Below are 19,994 nucleotides of genomic sequence, written 5' to 3' on the forward strand. Positions count from 1 at the left end.
TAATCAAAAAAGTTAAAAGAATAATCATCTTTATGGGTGGTTATAAATGTTCTATTTACAGGCAAGACAGAAATATCTCCCTTAGCTGAGCAATCCAAGTGTGTGCTTGGAGAAGACATCGCAAGAATACTAATGAAGAGGGAAGGAGTGTGTTTGAAGACAAACTGAATTCATTCTTCTAGGCGATGTCCATCTAGGTGGGGTGATTCTCCAAGAGCCTTTGTCATCCCTCTCTCCCCCCAGCCTCTTCCTGGGGCAGTGACTTGGCAGTGAACCGACCTTGTGGGTAGAACTGGAGTCTGGGCTATCTTTACATTCCAGAAGCCTCACTTGGTGCCTGTCAGGGGGCAGGCATGCATGAAATGCTCGTTGAATGAATAATAGATGGATGAGGGAAGCACTTTCCATACTCTGCCTCCAGCGGTCTAAGGTGAGACCTGTAAATATTCACTCTGTCTTTTCCACATTACCATCAGAGACACGACAGGCATGGCTCAGCTCCTAGCTGGGTGAAGGGCATGCCGGAGGGATGGAGGAATGCGGGGTGTCAGGGTGTTTGCATTGCCTATTGCTGGATTCAGAATCCTGGACCTAGAAGGCCTTTAGAAACCTCAAGCTCAAGGTTTTCACTTTATAGATGAGGAAACTCAGTCAAAGTGACTTTGGCTTCTTGAAGGACAAAGACCCTGAATCCCAGCTTCCTGTTTACTCCTACCTAATTAGGTAAAAACTTTTTTTTTTTTCTTAAACTGATTTGTTTTAGTTCATAGTGTGTGCTGTCTCACCCAAGTTTTCACAGATCTCGCCACTTCTGGGATTGTGGTGGGCGACCCTGGCTCCCTGTTTTCTCCTTTCACATTTGCATTGTTCTCTGTGCTGCACAAGGAGTCTGGGGTGAAACAGAAACCCAAAGCATCTGGGCTGAGTCCTCTAGACCCATGGGCCACACATGGGAGTGAAGAAAGATGCCATCCATGGTGCCTATACCTGGGAGGGAGACTTTGCCACACAGAGAAGGAGACCTGGTCCAGGTGAGGGCCTCTAAGGGTTGAGATTGAATCCAAGGTTCCTAGTGGGTACATTTTCTTTCTTTCTTTCTTTCTTTCTTTCTTTCTTTCTTTCTTTCTTTGACAGGCAAAGTGGACAGTGAGAGAGAGAGACAGAGAGAAAGGTCTTCCTTTGCCGTTGGTTTACCCTCCAGTGGTCGCCGCGGCCGGCGCGCTGCAGCCAGCGCACCGCGCTGATCCGAAGGCAGGAGCCAGGTACTTCTCCTGGTCTCCCATGGGGTGCAGGGCTCAAGTACTTGGGCCATCCTCCACTGTACTCCCTGGCCACAGCAGAGAGCTGGCCTGGAAGAGGGGCAACCGGGACAGAATCCGGTGCCCTGACCGGGACTAGAACCTGGTGGGCTGGCGCCGCAAGGCGGAGGATTAGCCTAGTGAGCCGCGGCGCCGGCCATAGTGGGTACATTTTCAATCACATAATCAGAAAAGCCCCCGCTGTGGACAGCTAATGTGGTGGAGTTTGTCAGCTGGCAGAGGCCCCCAGCTCATTAGTAATCCATACACTAACGATGACCATCATCATCGCCTTAGGCAGGCATGGATGACAAAGGCGCCCTGGGGACCTCTGTTTGAAATGAACTGCGTTTTAGCCAACCCTGTCTCTCCAGACAGACTTTCTGCAGAAATAAAGGATTACAAAGCCAAAGGGGCCCGCAGAGATCATCAGTTCTGGCTTCTTGCCTTCCGAAGGAACTAACCTTTGTAGAATAGTTGTAGTGGAGGAAACTGAAGCAAACTTACTTTTATATGTTATTCTTGTGATAGTATCTCTGTTGAGCATTCGATTAAGAAATGGATTTGATGAATCAGAAACCTAGGGGAGAAAGGAAAATATTAATTACTAGGAAGCAATTTCCCATATAAACATCACCTTCATGCATTCACTCATTCATTTGTATTTCCTGGGTGCCTGCCATGGCCAACACTATGATAACTGGATATTCAGGGATCAGACATAGACCCTACTGTATAGGAAAACTGAGTCTCAAGAAGGAAAAGTCAACAAATGGTTCTAATGTGGTGTGAAAAGGGCTATGACAGAGTCACAGGGGTCAGGATTTTGGAGGGAGACCACCCAGCACCTGATGAACCTGGGGAGACAAGACATGAGCTGAGTCTGGATCAATGGGTGAAAGTGCCGTGAACGAAGTATTTTGGGGGTAGAGTGTGGAAAGGGAGGCAAGGCAAGAAAAAAACATTCATACAGAGGAACTGTATGTGGACAAATATGGGGCAGTGAGAACTACACATACTCATGCAAGCGTTTCAGTGTAGTTGGGCTGAGGGTATAGGGGAGGATGGTAGGTGGGGCTAGAGGGGTAGTTAGAGGCTAGTTCATAGTCAGCTTTGAGTGTCATGTTATGTTGTTGAACCTTTATTCTGTCGGATTGGATAACCATCAAAGGGTTTTAAGCAGGGGGTAGGGAATGACATGTTAGAGAATGGATATTTATCTAAGGCAGGAGAGAGAAAGAAGGAGGAAGAGGAGGAGGGGGAGGAGAAGGGAGGGAGGGAGGGAGGACCAACTCAGAAAAGAGGTATCAGGACATGGAAAAAACTTCTAAAAAGTAATATATAGTTGAGTTATATCACTGCTTATTGCAAGAATTGAATATGTCATAAACCATGTCATTTGGTCAGTCTTCAATCCACCTATCCATCCAGCAATATACCCACCCACTCACCCATCCATCCATCCACCCAGTGAATGCTTACCGATGTCTGTTATGGGACAAACATTGTACCAGATGTTCAGAGATCCCTTTCCATTTTATGCCTATGCTGTTATATCTCCAAATTCCCCCTTTGGGAAAAGAAGCCAAGCTTCAAGGATCTTAAGCCCAGGAGCCACCGTTTGTGTGACTGTGATGTGGCTGCACGTGACTGTGTACACTGTTTTCTTAACATCTCCCTTTTATTCAGCCTTTTCTGAGCGGCACTGTTCATCCCTACCATTTCTCTCCTACCATGCTCTGCTCCTCTCTGCTCTATAATTTACGCCTCAGCTGCTAATCGGATGTTGTGACACATCAACCTGTTAAATCTGATTTATTCTGAGGGTTGGAAAAATTGCAGCAGATGATTATTATTATTAGATAAGCAACAGGTAATTTTAGTTTGGAGAAAGCAGACTGTTTGTTTTCCCTCCATCTGTCTCTCTTTTTGCACAGTTTCCTGGGTGTGTTGTGTAAGCTTGGTGAGCAACAAAGCTCAAGGGAGGCAAAAACGCACCCCCAAATGGAGAAAAGTCCCAAATTGAACACTGTTGCTGCCTGATGATGTTGGTACCAAATTCAGCTACTATTTTGACACCTCTTCAGTGTTTAAGAGGTAGCCTGAAGCCTTCTGTTTGAGCTGATGAACCCTTTCGAAAGAAGAAGGACTGAAAACATTTTGTCATGGCAGGCAAGGAACCTTGTCATGCCTTGGGCTCCTGGTACCTGGTGAATCTAGGCAGCACTCGTGTTGGCAGCAAAGCCTTTGAGCAGATTAAAAGTAATTGAAAAAATTTCCAGTTACACCCAGATGATGTGTGGGCTCTCCTGTGTTGGCTGTGTGGGTGAGAGGATAAAATATGTGCTTGGTGTAAGTGAGCTTAAGTGGGAAGTTAATGGTGCGTGATTGAGCAGCATTTACAGTCAAATCTCAGTTCTCTGTGATCATGGGCGGGATAGAGGCTGGTGGAGGACAGAGATAAATAAAACCTACAGAGGAACAAGCTCTCATTTCAGCCAGTAACTTTGACCTGTCAATGAATCAGTTTTTAGCCAGAATGACACCTCTAGGGCCAGACTACCTGAATGTGGGGCTCTTATCTCCTGTCCCTACCTTCCCTGAAGGGAGCTGTGATGGGGAAGCAGGTCACAAGGAGAGAAGGATGTGCACCCTTAGGGACCAAGTGCTCATCTTACTTCTGGGTACCAGTGCCTAGCAGAGAGCTGGCCTCTGTATCCCCTGCCCAATCCGTGATTGAGATTAGTGAATGACAAGTTACAGGCGGAGAAGTCCCCATAGAGTTGGCTCTCTGGAGCAGGTTATGTGAAACAGAGGCGTTGATGCTATGGCTTATTTTGCAATGTATTCAGAAAGCTTCAGGTTTGCTCAGGGAAGGAACAGGAGCACCTCTAGGGGCCTTACCAGCCTGGGAAGATGATGGAACCCATCTCCTTCCCTTCCCTGACCTCAGGGCTGGGGCATAAGTTCCTTCCAACAGTCGACAGGGAAACAGCCTGGACCTGCAGGCTCCGACGGTTGTGCTCTTGGTGTAGTGTGTGTTTCTGCGAATGCTCGTGAAACACGCCAGTGATTCAGTATTGAGAGAGTGGTTTCCCAGCGCATCAATCACTCCGTAGTTGTAATGTGCCCATGCTGTGAAGGTGACAGTCCCTGACTCAGGAGCTTTAACCACCATGAGGCAAAGGCAGACCCCTCCCCAAGGACAGAAGTTGGTGAGGCAAGCAGGTTGGCCTGTGGGTGTTACTCATGGGAGAGTGGGCGCTGGGAAAGCTGCCGGGAGAATGGTGAGGAGTGCGCTCTTGGACACACATGACAACGCTGGGATGTACAGGATGCTTTAAAAAAAAATCATGGGACCACAGGTACTGTGGACACACTGCATGGATTTCAATTTCTTTGTAACAAAATGAACTTTTTAATTTCATTTTTCTATGAACTTTTACAACAGGCTTCATGACAATGAACATGGCCAGGATGAAAGCTATAGTTGATTATCAGCGTCCTATTTGGGGCTGGGCAAAAAATTCAGGGGTTGTCCCTGTGCTTGTGAGTGGCCGGGTGTCTATGCTGTTTTCTCTCTTTGCTCTCAGTGGCTTTCTCCTAGCTATGTCAGGGAGGCACAGAGTGGGAATAAGATAAAAAGTATTCAGTATTCCAGTAAGGCCAAGACCTGGATTCCTCTCCTGGCTGGCCTAGTAAGAGCCCCATGAACCTGGGGAGAATTCCAAAGATTTTCTAAACCATTTTCCTCATCTGTAAGATAAGGATGCTAACACCCAACCCTTAGGTTATTATTAGGGTTGATTATATGCAGCTTGCATCTATTTTATCACTTAATGGTGCCTGGAATTCTGGATTAATAATAAAATACTATTTATTCTATTTAGTATTAATATTTAGTATTAATAATAAAATACTGTTTATTATTTCAAGATAACATGGAGTGGGGGGGGCTGGCAGCATTTGGGATAGGACTAATTTCCTTCCCTGGGCAGATGCCTCTTCCTCCCTTTGCGAAAGGTGGTAATATCTTATAGATGCACCTGTCTAACACCATAACTGCCCTGCCCTGACCCCGGTGAGTGAGGAAGCTAGGAGGAGGTGTGGGTCTGGAGAGGATGACCAGGCAGGGTGAAGTGCCTGCTGCACGGGGCGATGCTTTCAGCAAGGGTGAGATGGGGGAGCAGTGCCACCTGGGGACCCCAATGCCCCTTCTGAATAATGAGAGCTCTGTTAAACCCCTTGTGCTGAATGCTGTGTTTCTACTGGTCATCTTCATCAGATCCCAAGTTCTATTCTGGCCGCTTTCTCCAATGACCTGGTGAAAATTCCTGCAGGGGCTAACACAGTGACTGACAACTTTTGCAACATGTTACTTTTATATATATTTCCAACCAGAAAGTAATTTTTTAATTGAAAAAATTTGTATTTCTTCTTCATTTTGCATCTGCTAAAATTCTAAATATCAGAATTTTCTTGGGTGGAAATTTGTTGCTGGTGCTGACAGTTACAGAGAAGTGGCACTTCCCTAGGGTGTCATAAAGTCAGTGTGTGAGTGGGTGAACTTTGCCTTTTACCCCACAATACTTAGGAGGGGGCATGAGAGTAAGAGGAAAATGACCCTCAGAGCACTGGTGGAGAAGCTAGGAGGAGATGTTTGTTTTAGAGTCAGAAAGGGGGAGGGGAAGGGGAAGAAGGAGAGAGAGCGGATACTTCCAGCTGTGATTCACTCTTCAAATGCCCACAGCAGTCTGGGCTGGACAAGGCCAAGGTCAGTAGCCTGGTGTTTAATTCAGGTTTCCCTTGGGGGTGGTCCAGCCACCTCAGCTACCACCTGCTCCTTCCTGGAGTGCACATTAGCAGGAAGCTAGAATTGAGAGCACAGGCACAACTTGAACACAGGCACTCGGATAAGGGAACTGGACATTCCAAGGTGCACCTTACTGCTGCTTCAAACACCCCCAGTCCCCAGCGAGGAGACGGTTAGAGCAGGGCTGGAGAGGAAGGAAAGTCTTGCATTTCCCTTGCTGCCTGACAGATGGCCTTTGAATCCTGTGGGACTGCAGTGCTACCCCCACCGCACTATTACATCCTCTGATTCTCCTGCATTAGGCAGGACCTGAAGTGTATCCCTGCATCCAGCACCTTTTTCTCTGGGGGACAGAAGCTGCCTGAACTCTCAGACTCTCGTGCTGTGACATGGAGCCCGTCAGAACTCTCTGCAGGGGACCTCAATTGTCACAAGTCTCATGAATGTAACAGCCACCACCAGGCAGCTTTTCTTGGCACAGATATCCAAGGACATCACCCCTTTTGATACTTCTAATTCAAAGAGAGATGGTAACTGATATTCTGATTGGGGTAGGAATGGCAAGATGATGATGATGATGAAGAGACTTACTTTTATAAATATAGAAACTACCACCAATCCATTTGGACTCTTTGCAGCTTCTGTGACATTTGTATATAACTCATGGTTATAGTGGATGAGCTGCACCTGGTGGGAGAGAAAAACAAGAATAAGAACAACAATCCAACATGAAAATGTGACAGAGCATATGCCCTTGTAGGAGGGTCAAGTGCAAAGAATAGGATATTGAAGAACAATTGAAAAGACAATCTTCGGATGGAAGGGACTTCAGAGGGGCGTGTGTATGTGTGTGTGAAATGCACGTGCACACCCTTACACAAATGCCCTTACATATCTGCAAACGTTTTGTGGTAACAAGCGTGCTTCTAATAAGCGTGTTTTTAATAAGCTCCGTGCCCATCTGGCTCTGGCTGCATCTCCTAAAGTGTGTGTTAAGTGAATGTTTCTTATTAGGAAAGGAACTGCCCTGAAGGGGTGGCCGTGCTCACCCTGCTGTCCCAGCAGCTGGCACTGGCGGTGAGTAAATCTTCCTGGCAGCCTTCAAGCAAGCAGGGAGCCGTTAGGTCCTGAGTCAGCCCAGTGACTCTGAGAGGCGACTGTCCAGTCTGCAGGAAGTGGTGGTTCTGGTGGGCAGAATGCTGATGGCTCAGGCTCCCCATGTGCCAGCCTGCCAGGTCACCTGGCTGTGAGGATTTCACCTCCACCCTCCTCAGCAAGGACAAGCAGCAGTCATGTGCAGAGCTGAAGGAGTCCTGGATTCAGCCTCCAGTGAACCAGGTGTTCCCTCTGTTCCTTAAGACATATCTCTTCAAATTCCACTGATTTATAGCCACATGATCAAGTTATCCCACATCACTGAAATGCAATGGCTTCCTCTGAAAAATGGGCAGACTAAAATCTCTCCTTGACTATAGCTTTAAAATAGATTTTTTAAAAAAGTGTGGAAGCATAAATTTTTAACAATTTAAAAATATATAAAGTGATGTCTCACCTCTGCCTTAATTCAGCTGATTGATGACATCTTTTTTTTTTTTAAAGAGATTTACTTATTTATTTGAAAGGCAGAGTTACAGAGAGGCAGCGGCAGAGAGAGTGAGAGAGGTCTTCAATCTGTTGGTTCACTCCCCAAATGGCCACAATGGCTGGAGCTACTCCAATCCAAAGCCAAGAGCCAGGAGCTTCTTTGGGGTCTCCCATGCAGGGGCTCAAGGGCTTGACCCATCTTCTACTGCTTTCCCAGGCCATAGCAGAGAGCTGGATGGGAAGTGGAGCAGCGGGAATTTGAATCTGCACCCATACGGGATGTCAGCACTTCAGGTGGTGGCTTTATCTGCTACGCCACCATGCCAGCACTTGATTACATCTTATACTTGTTTATCTTTCTAGATATGTTTTGTGCTTATAAATCACACACACACACACACACACACACACACGTTAAAAACAATAAAATGGAGTGATTTATAAGAATGATTTTTATTTTTAAAAATATAGGAACAGTTTGACTACCTTTTTAAGTCAATGTGTGTAGCCCTCCTTAGATTATCCTGGTAGCTGTAGAATTCTGCATGGCATAAATGCCCCATCACTTATCTAACCATTCCTTCACTGGCTCTCAAGTTGTGTTTCCATTATTTTGCTCCATAAATGATAACACAGCAAGCACATTGTCTATTTTTCAGTGATGATGTTAGCGTTTTCCACAGTCTGATTTGAGAACTTAATGAGTGCATGCAAAACTGACTTGGGACTCTGAAAGTGTAGGAGTATTTATTATTACCAATACCCTGTATTACATTAGAAAAGGAGGTGAAGTTTTCGAAGTTGAGAAACGCAATGGTCAAAAAGATACTTTTCCTTGAACTCTTGCAACTTCACCATGGCTCCAGACCCCCCAGGCCCTTTCAAAGACCACCAATGCCTGTCTGCTGATTCTGACTTAATTGACTTGGAGTGGGAACTACTGGTGTGTGTTGGAAACTCTGCACTAGAGGGCAGTGGGAGTTGGGAAATGGTGGAAATAATCAATCATCAGCAGCCGCCCATCCCTGCCCATGGAGATGATGGCACCTGAGGCTGGGACTTTCTGGAATCTTCTGAGCCAGGGGAGAGTCTCCAGGAGGAACCACAGGTGATGGTTGCTCATGAGAGTCCAATTGCTGATTGCTTTTTCACTTGTGAGTTTTGCCGGTGGAGACAGGTGTCAGACAACAGCAACTCTGCTATTCGTCCCCCTTCCTTTGCACTCCTTCCCAGTCCCCATGACAACAAGCACTCTGCAGGTGGAGAAGTGTGGCCATGGGAAAGAACCAGGACCCGGGATGTCCTCACTCACTCCACATCTTTCCCCGTGATGAATAAGTTGCTCCAGGAGGACAGGACACAGGTGGGGAGGGTGTAATGGCAGACATGAGCACCACATGATTTTGCAGTGTGTAGCGTGTGTGTAGTGTGTGTGTGTCAGGTGAGGAGGCACCAAGAAATTTCCTGGCCCATGCAACCTCCAGGAGCACCAGAGATGTCAAGAGAGAGCTTGACAGTGGCCAGGCATCTTATTGCCACCTGTTAGAACCCAATTTGAGCATCACAAAAGGAGGGACAGTAATAACCTGGGGCCTGGAGCCATCAATGCACTGACAGCAGGACTTGACTGTGAAAGAGCATGGCTTCCCTTCCACTGCCTCCCAGGCCTGTCAGAGGTAATTACAATTCCTGCAGTTATTGCTTTTATTCCTTCCTAGCCAGATAAGAGTGGTGCCAATCCAATACCCACTAACCACTCATAACAAGCATGGGTGTGGGTGGATCTGGGGGAGGGGTGCGATGCTTGTACTACCATGAATTTGGGCTTGGGGAGCAGCAATATGCAAATCAGAGAGAGAGAGAGAGAGAGAGAGAGAAGGAGAGAGGGAGGGATGGAGGGAGGGAGAATGAATGAGAATAAGATTGGCAATGGGTTCTCAGAGTGATGCCTGTGGATTCCTTCTTGCCACTTGTAGCTGACCCTTCTCAATCCAATCCCTATAGAATCAGGGTTTTGAATAGCTTAGGTGGGTCCTAAACGTTAGTTTAACTGAGCTCCAACTTTGGGGCTTACTCAGGATAATCAGAGTATTGAACATGAAGCAGATGATCAGTGAACATTCAACCTCTGAGCAAGCATGTGAGGCTACTACAGGCAACTGCTTTCAAGAACCAACTCTTACAGGCCAAGGATGATATGCTATTTAAACTCCAAGTGTAGCTATTCATTAAAGGGATGCCCTGAGGCTTTCCACTAGCCTAGCTGGGATTACCACGTGAAAACAAAACCTGCTTACCTGAAATTATTGTATAGCCTTGACTTTTTATTGTAGATAATATATTAATTTTCGAGAAGATTTCTGGAAATGCAAGGCTGAGAAATAGCAGTCACAGAGGAAGCAATCAATTATTTTTGCTCTTTGCATCAGGCTCAAACTCAGCAGGTGCCACAATCCAGGACATTCTGTGTGTCTAAGTCCTCCATGACCTGATGTGGCTTGTGCTAGCTTGAACCTTGTGGTCACATCCCAGATGAGACCACACCTCACCTCAGACCTTCACATGGGCCTGGAATTCATTGATTCCAAAAATCTTTGAGGACCAACTCTGTGCCAAGGCCAGTTGAAATAAGATTGATGATGTCTCACTTCCAGAGAGTGGCAAGTGCTTCAAGGGGAACAAGGTAAGATTTTTGTTTACAAAGTGAAAGGTAGTCTTGCAAAGAATGGGTGGGGGTACAGACATGGGGTGAACATTTGATGGCCTGTTTGGAGAAGGTTACTCTGGAGAGGTGACATTTGAGCAGAGTTCTGACGATGAAGAGGAGCCGCACATGAGAAGATCAGGAGGAAAAACAACCAGTGCAAAAAGCCTGAGGTCGGACACACAGCTAATAGTTGGGGAAAAGGGGGAAAGGTGGCTGCAACCGGAAACAGCTATACAGAATTTTTGTAGGGTATGGAGAGGAGACTTGATTCCATTCCAAGTACAACAGGAAGTTACTGGTGATAGGAAAGAAATTAACATCTGATGGGCATTTTTGAGAAATCTCTCTGGCTGCTGAGGAGGGAAAGTAGAAACAGGGGAGGCTTATACCTACCCTTCTTTTTGTTTTAAAATATTTTTTTTCTTTCCTTGAAAGAGTGAAAAGGAGAGAAGAAGGACAGAAAGATACATCTTTGTTTTTGTTGGGTTTTTACATTTTCAGTGATATAAAGAGAACAGATTTCATGTATTTCATAGGTACAATTCTTATTTTATTATTTATTTATTTTTATTTGACAGGTAGAGTTATAGACAGAGAGAGAGAGAGAGAGAGAGAAAGTAAGTTCTTCCTTCCATTGGTTCACTCCCCAAATGGCCACTACAGATGGTGCTGCGCCCATCTGCTCCCAGGATACAGCAGAGAGCTGGACTGGAAGAGGAGCAACCAGGACTAGAACCCAGTGCCCATATGGGATGCTGGCACTGCAGGCAGTGGATTAACCAAGTGAGCCATTGCGCTGGCCTACATAGGTACAGTTCTAAGAAGCTAACCATACTTTCCTCCTTTCTCTTCTCTATCCTGTGATCTCCCTCCTTCTTTCCTTCCTTTTTTTTCTTTGATTTTTGCAAGGACATGCTTTCAGTCCTCACTGTAATCACAGGCTTAATGTACCTCTAACCATGATATTCAACAAGTAAAAAGTAGGAAGACCACAGTTCCACAGGAATATAAACAGGGCTAAAAACAACAATCATATCACAAGATATCTACTTCATGTTCTACATTTTTTTATATTCTGTATTAACTTCCAATTTCAGAGAAAATATATATTTGTCTTTTTGGGATTGGTTTATTTAACAAAGCATAATGGTCTCCAGTTGCATCCATCTTGTTGCATTCTTTTTTCTAGCTGATTAGTATTCCATAGTGTGTATATTCAACATTTTCTTTATCCTGTATTCAGTTGATGGAGATCTGGGTTGAGTCCATATCTTAGCCATTGTGAATGGAGCGACAAAAAACATGCAGGCACAGATAACTCTTTCAGATGATGATTTCAGTTCGTTTGGGTAAATTCCCATGAGTGGGATAGCTGGGTATTATAGTACATTTTCAAATTTCTGAGGAAATCTCCATACTGTCTTCTATAATGGTTGTGTTAGTTTATATTCCCACTGACAGTGTATTAGAATACCTTACCCTCCACATCCTTGCCAGCATTTATTGTTTTTTTGAGTTTAGGATGATGGACGTTCTAACTAGAGTGAGGTGAAACCTCACTGTGGTTTTTATTTGAATCCATGATGGCTAGTGATCCTGAGCATCTTCTCATTTGCCTGTTGGCCATTTGATTTCATCCTTTGAAAAATGCCTGTTCATGTTCCTTCCTTATTTCTTAACTGGATTATTTGTTGTTGAGTTTCTTGAGTACTTTATAGATCCTGGGTATTAATCCTTTATCAGTTGTATAGTTTACAAATATTTTCTCCCATTGTGTTGGTTGCCTCTTCATTTTGTTGAGTATTTCCTTTGCAGAGCAGAAGCTTCTTAGCTTGATATGATCTCATTTGTCTATTTTTTATTTTATTGCCTGTGCTTCTGGGATTTTTTTCCCCAAGATGTCTTTGCCCATGCTAAAATCTTGCAGAGTTTCCTCAATGTTCTCCTCTAGTAATTTGTTGGTATCAGGTCATAGATTTAGATCCTTGATCTATTTTGAGTTCATATTTGTATGAGGCATGAGGTAGGGGGTTTGTTTTATACTTCTGTATGTGGCGATCCAATTTCCCCAGCACCATTTGTTCAAGAGGCTGTCCTTTCACCAGGGATTGACGTTACTTCCTTTGACAAAGGTTAGTTGATTGTAGATGTGTGGATTAACTTCTAGGGTTTCTATTCTGTTCCATTGGTCTACATGTCTTTTTGTGCCAGTACCAGCCTGTTTTGATTATAACTGCCCTGTAGTATGTCTTGAAATCTGGTTTTGTGATGCCTCTGGCTATGTTTTTGTTAAGATTATTTTAGATATTTGGGATCTCTTGTGTTTCCATATGAATTTTAGCATCATTTTTTTTTCTTGATCTGAGAAGAATGTTGTTGGTATTTTGATTGGAACTGCATTGAATCTGTAAATTGCTTTAGGTAGTATGCACATTTTCATGATATTAATTCTTCCAATCCATGAATGTGGAGGATTTTTCCATTTTTGATGTCTTCTAGCCATGGTAAAGAACATTCACATCCTTGGTTAAATGTATCCCAAGATATTTAAATTTTTTGTAGCTATTGTGAATGGGACTGATCTTATAAGTTCTTTCTCAGCCATGACACTGTGTATACGAAGGCTATTGATTTTTGTACATTGATTGTATATCCTGCAATTTAACCAAACTTGTCTTAGGATTTCCAATACTCTTAGTGGGGATTTTTGATTTTCCTATATATAGGATCATTCCATCTGCAAATAGAACAATCTGACTTCTTCCTTTCAATTTGCATTCCTTTTATTTCTTTGTGTTTGCCTACCGGCTCTGGCTAAAATTTCCAGAACTATATTAAATAGCAATGGTGAAAGTGGGCATTCTTGTCTGGTTCCAGATCTTAATGGAAATACTTCCAACATTTCCTCATTCAGTAGGATGCTGGCTGTGCGTTTGTCATATATTGCCTGGATTGTGTTGAAGAATGTTCCTTCTATAGCTATTTGCTTAAGTTTTTTTTTTTTATCATAAAAGGATGCTATATTTTATTAAATGCTTTCTCTGCAACTATTGAGATAATCATGGATTTTATTCTTCAATTTGTTAATGTAATGTAAAATATTTATTGATTTGTGTATGTTGAACCATCTCTGCATAACAGGGATAAAACCCTCTTGGTCTGGGTGAATGATCTTTCTGATGCATTGTTGCATTCGATTAGCTAGCATTTTGTTGAGGGTTTTTACATGAATGCCAGAGATATTACCCTATAATACTCTTTATTTTTTGTGTCATTTCTGGTTTTAAATTAAGATGATGCTTGCCTCATAGAAGTTAGTGAGTAGTCCCTTCCTTTTGATTGTTTTGAATAGTTTAAATTTATTTAAAAGTTTAGTAGAATACAGCAGTGAGGCCATCTGGTCCTGGACTTTTCTTTGTTGTGAGGGTCTTTATTACTGACTCAATCTCCATCTTGGTTATTGGTCTGTTTAGATTTTCTATGTCTTCATGACTCAATTTTGATAGATTGTATGTGTCCAGAAATCTATTTCTTCTATATTTTCCAATTTGTTGACACATAGCTGTTTGTAGTAATTCCTGATGATTGTTTTTATTTCTGTGGGATCCATTGTAACATCTCTTTTCTCATCTCTGATTTTATTAATTTGGATCTTCTCTCTTTTTTGATTAGTTGGGCAAATGATGTATCAATTTTATTTTTCAAGAACCAGCATTTTATTTCACTGATCTTTTGTATTTTTTTGTTTCTAATTTGTTTCTTCTCTGATTTTTATTAATTCTTACCCCTACTAATTTTGGGTTTGGTTTGTTCTTGTTTTTATAGGTTCTTAAGATGCATTGTTAGATCACGTATTTGATGGCTTTCCAATTTCTTTATGTAGGCACTAATTGCTATAAACTTCCCTCTTAACATTGCTTTTGCTGTATCCCATAGGTTTCGATATGTTATGTTGTTATCTTTATTCATTTCCAGGATTTTTTTTTTTTACCTTTTGCTTCCTTCTATGGTTCACTGTTCATTCAGGAGCATTTTGTTCCATCTACATGAGTTTGCATATTTTCTAGTTTCTTAGGTTGTTAATTTCCAGTTTCATTCCACTGTGGTTAGAAAAGATGCATGGTATGATTTCAGTTATTTTGAGTTTGTTGAGACTTGTTTTATGGCCTGGCATATGGTCTATCCTAGAGAAAGTTCCATGCACTGAAAATAATGTGCATTCTGTAGCTGTGAGATGAAATGTGTTCTGAAGATATCAATTAGATCTATTTTGTCCGTTGTGTAGATTAGCTCTGTTTGTTGATTTTTTTGTCTAGTTGATCTGTCCATTGATGAAACTGGGGTGTTGAAATCCCCCATTATTATTGTATTGGAGCCACATTTATAGATGAGTATCTTGGCTTGCCCATGGGCACCAGTCATGAGACCAGGCTTTGCAACTCAAGAAGCCAATGTGAATGTCTTGGTTCCCATTAGAGATGCCTCTTGGGATCCTAGCCTGTTGCTTAATCAGCTCAGTCAAGAGCCTGCCTCTCCCTGGTCCTCAGGGCATCACATGTCATTGTATGGTCACCAGCCTACATTGTTTCATCTGTTTTTTTTTTTTTTTTTTTTTTGGGCAGTTGTTTACAGAGTTCCATGGCAGTGAGTTATACATCTCTCTCTCAATAGGTAACCCTTGAGCTGAGATCCAGGGGAGAGGTTGGGAGAGCATTCTAAGCAGAAGGAAACAGAACAAGTCCTAGGAAAGGCTGAAGCATGGAATATAAGGAAGACTGAAGAAAGTCACTGTGGCTAGAGCACATACAACAAGGACTTACAGTTGCTAAAGTGCCCATGCGAGGGCTGTGCTTGGATTGGGGTCTTCATCTTACAGGCAGTGGAAAGTTACGGAAGTATTTAAGCCAAGGGAAGATGGTAGTATTATCACTCTGAATGTCATGTGCGGTCTTCTGTAACAGGGCTGCTCTTTCAAGTGTGCTAAGGGGCTTCTGCTAATGGAGTATCATATTGAGTAAAGCAAGCTAAGACATACACTCCAGGTTGTTTTTTCAAGACAAGAGGGTAAGCAAGCAGCACCAAGTGCACCTGGTGAGCCACCTCACTTCACAAAGGAAAATCTCTCCGAGGCTTGTACAACAGACGTTGCTTTCAGCTTAACCAATGACAAGGACCTCTTGCTGTCAACTTGGAAGCTTGCTTGCAGCGACTCTACTCACTCAGATGAGTGCTTGCCTATTAGCATCAAAGCTGAGCTACTTGTCCCCAAAAGCCAGTGGCTTTTTTCTAAATGTGCAGAAAAATGAAATTAAAAGATGAGTTTATTTTGGCGCAAAATATGTCAAAGTCTATGCATATGGAGATCTTCAGAAAGTTCGCAAATAATGTATATTATGTAAAAACTATGTGCATGAGGGGCTGGCATGTGGCTTAGCGGGTAAAGCTGCCACCTGTGATGCCAGCATCCCATATGGGCGCTGGTTCGAATCCCAGTTGTTCCACTTCCAATCCAGGTCCCCGCTAATGGCCTGGGAAGAAAGGGCAGTGGAAGATGGTCCAAGTGCTTAGGCCCCTGCATCCACGTGGGAGATCTGGAAGAAGCTCCTGGCTCATGGCCATTGCAACCAGCTGGGGAGTGAACCAGCAGGTGGAAGATCTCTATCTTGCTTGGTTCTCCCTCGCTTTCTGTTACTCTAACATTCAAAGAAATATTGAACAAAAAACCGTGCATGGATTCTATTTCCCTCAAACCTTTTGAAGTGCCCATTCTATACTCCATATCTCTGAGGAAATCATCTGTATTACCCTGTTTATTCTGGAAACTCACAAAGGATGAAATGAAGGCACACTCAGGCTGAACAACTCTTCTGAGGTCCCACAACCAGTGACAGTGACCCCAGTCAGCCTCACTTTTCACTGTACAGTTTCTTTCCATGAGAGAGGAAAGGTGTTTTGTATTTGAGGGGAGATCGCATTTCAGCAGCTGTTGCTGGGACAACAATTATAAGCTAAAGCATATTTATAGAAAGTCATTAACACGTTTGTCTTTATGTGTAAGAGCACACACAGTCTGCAGAGAAAAACACAGTTTGATATTTACCCACCACCACCATGTTCTCACCCTACAGTTTGGGTAATTATCACTGGTTTGCCCAGTGATGATGATGTCTTGAATTTTGAGACATGGGATGCAATTATGGGCAAACATAAAAAATTGCCCATAATTTCACAGACTGCAGACTTAAATTAATATCAGTGAATGGAGAACATTATTTTTAAATAATTTATTATAATCAAGCAGGGTTCCTATCAGGAATAAAAGATAGATCAACACTGAGGAAGTTTTCCAATGCAATTTAGCACATCAGCTAAATGAAGTAGGAAAGAGAGCTATGGCCCTCTCCATAGAGGCTACAAACAATTAGTCACATCTATATCAAATTAGTACCCATTTTGGTGGAATTATTTCTTACTTTAGTGGAAGAATCTCTCTATTGGCTGGCTCTTGAGAGTTAACAGCTGCAATGAATAGATTTTTGCATTTCTTAGATACATTATTAATATATTATTTCTGTGTTATTCTCCAGGTTGAAAAATGATGTGAATTTTGAACTGTATTGTAAAAAACAAAAAGAATGGAGTGCTTCAACCTGACGCCTGGGATGTCTTCTGCCCGAGTCTGAGTTCTGGGAGCGAACAAGGAAGCAGCCTCCAGGTGATCATGTGATAATCCGGGCCAAGCCAGGTCCATGGAGGCTGAGACAGGCTCGGAAAACCTCAGTAACAAGGTGCCCTGCGGGAATGCCATTACAGGGGACTACCATGTAAGATATTAACCTTTTATCCTCTTAGAGTTATTCAGAAAGGCCTATGACTTCTCTGGTGTAGACAGAAGCACACTCCAGAAAAATGTGATTTGTCCGATACCCTGTAGCAATGATCATCAGTGCCCATGGTAGATCCACACTGGAGGTTTTACACCGAGTCCCCACCGTGGAGGGGAACGGTGAGATCCTCACCCATCGCTGGCCAAAGCCCCTGGATGCAGTCACACTCAATTCAGAAGCCTCACTTTAGATGACTGTTCTGCTAACTGCCATAGGAACACAGCATCTATTAGCTTAGATAGGTGGGTTTTTTCTCCTCTTGGAAATCAATCTACACTTTGGATAAAACATTCCATGAGACTGGGGCTGAGGTTGTGCACATTGATTGCATAAAGTGATACTTCCAACCCAGAAACACATACAGTTAGTTTCCAAGCCATTCAATGCACATAAACACCATGCACAGTGGGCTGACCATGGGGAAAAAGCAGGAAGGAGTGCTGAGCCAGGCATCCCAGGGGCTGGGTTTTCCACGATGGCTCTGTCACTCAGTGGATGGCTGTTTTTCTCTGATTCACTGCCCCCTTTAGACCTTGGGGTTCTTATCTGGAAAGCACAGAGATTTTAAGGACAGAGTTTTGTGATTCTTTTAAAAAACAACTAAGTATTGGTGGGAAGTACAGGATATTGCCTCCCATGACGGTTTGAACACAGCTTTGTCCTCTCTCAAACTCATTTTGAAATTGGATTTACACAAAGGAAATCAAATAAGCATATTAAAGAGTGATTTGTACCCCCATGTGTGGGGAGCAACCCGGACTAGACTAAGTTACTGGAATTAAGACTTATTCTATGCATCTGCTCTCCCACAATATGGCGCTGAGAAGGGAGAAACAGCTTCTACACAGCTGCCTCCAGTTCAACCAATAAACTGTAGGACCTGCTCCTGTTTGGAGGAGAGCAGCGTACTCGGTGTGTGGGTAGCAGAGTTGGGATTGGTGGAAGAGGACTATAAAGGAGGAGAGAGACAACATGCACCAGGAACATCTAAGGGGAACATCTATCTGAAGGAACACCTGTGCAGCCCCCGAGAGAGCCGGCTGGCGGTGTGCCGCTCCCCCGCGGAAGTGGGGAAAGTGGCTAGGGGGAACCGCCCTTCCACGGAGGTGGAAGGGACGGTAGCCAACCCGGGAAGAACCAGCAGCAAACCCGGGGAGGGCCGAGCAGACAAAAGAACAGTGCAGGGTCCTGTGTCGTTCCTCCATGAAGAGGGGGAACGACACCCATGTTTACTACAGTTTAATTCACAATAGCTAAGATATGGAATCAACCCAGATGTCCATCAACTGATGACTTTTAAAGAAAATGTAGTAAATATATAGCATGGAAGACTACTCAGCCAGAAAAAAGAATGAAATCTTGTCATTTGCAACAAAATGGACACAACTGGGATCCTTTTGCATGTGCCCATTCTGCTTTTCCACCTTGTGATGGTGCACATGAGGCTCTTGTCGGAGGCCACTGGATCTTAGATGTCTGGCCTCCAGAACCATGTGCTAATAAATAAACCCATTCCTTTACAAATTACCCAGCCTCAGGTCTGTCATAGCAACAGCAAACAGACCAAGATACCGCCTGAGTTTCTGAAGGTTGGTTCAGCTACATCAAACTGAAACCAGATATTTAAGCAGAAGACTCAGTGGGCAGCCTGTTTGGGCCAAGGTAGTGAAGGAGCCAGGCTGATATAGAGAAGGAGGCGAGGCCGGGACCATGGCGACAAGTATGTGTGTGCAGGTAAAGAATACACTTGGGGCCTCCTGACTGCCAATACGTGAGCTCTGTTTTCTCTGTTTGATAGTGTTTGCACCAAATCAAACCAAACCACCAAAAAAAAAAAAAAAAAAACCCTAAAATATTGCAAACCTGAGAATGGCCACAAAGCTTTCATTTATTTCTCCTCTGAAACATACTCATCTGTGTTTCCTCCATGCCAGGCACTGTGCTGGGCACAAGAACAGTGAAATAAAGATCTTAGAAGCAGAGGGAAGCACATGTGCAAAGGCCCTGCGGCAGCAAGATGACCACAGATAAGAGGAAAAGGCTGGGGCCCAGAAGACAAGGAGAAAAAGGAAGGGACAGACCCTACCTAGCCTTGGAGACCATGGTAAGAATATTGCCTGGGTCCTGAGAACAATGGAGAGTCCACAAATGTCTGAGGATGGAGAAGAGGGCACATGTGGAGGCAAAGGGGGCGTTATAACACCAGGTGTGCTTTGGGCCAAGCAACAGGAAAGTGTGGACAGAAGTTACTGTTTGCTGTACTCATGTCCTCCCTGTGGTGTGTGACTAGTACAGGATGCACCTTGCCAATTTCCTGATCACTTTTCCCTATTCTTGCCCTTCTAGGCGGGGCCTACCCAGCTTCCTCATGAGTCATGAATTCCGAACCCCGGAATCAGGTCATCCGGATTCCGTAACATGTTCATGATGAGCTGAAAGTGATTTGCATGTCTGCGTAAGTACTTGAATTGTAAAGGATACTAAGATGATTTTTTTGTAACCAAGAAAAAAAGTAAAGAAGAAGCAATGTACCAATATATATTACAAGGAATGGCAGACCCCCAAACAGCTTTCTGAAAACTAGGAAAATGTATTCAACATTATAAGAGATGAGTAATGAGTACAAAACAACTTTGGGCAGACACAGAAAAGCATCAGCTCATTCCAGGAAGTAAGATACCCGCCATCCAATTACTGGAAAATAA

The 19,994-nt window shown here is 43.7% G+C and overlaps 1 protein-coding gene across 1 annotated transcript in view; it reads right to left on the bottom strand.

Moving 5' to 3' along the window:
• The window catches only part of CA10 (carbonic anhydrase 10), a 584,651-nt gene that overhangs the window by 16,961 nt on the left and 547,696 nt on the right, over positions 1-19,994 (bottom strand). Inside the window, exons 5-6 of the mRNA XM_017349134.3 lie at positions 6,703-6,798; positions 1,806-1,878 (exon numbers count right to left, since the gene is read on the bottom strand). Coding sequence (XP_017204623.1) covers positions 1,806-1,878; positions 6,703-6,798 — 169 coding nt within the window. The remainder of the gene's footprint in view (positions 1-1,805; positions 1,879-6,702; positions 6,799-19,994) is intronic.

Source organism: Oryctolagus cuniculus, chromosome 17 (assembly GCF_964237555.1).
Source record: "Oryctolagus cuniculus chromosome 17, mOryCun1.1, whole genome shotgun sequence".
In the NCBI taxonomy this organism is placed as follows: Eukaryota; Metazoa; Chordata; class Mammalia; order Lagomorpha; family Leporidae; genus Oryctolagus; species Oryctolagus cuniculus.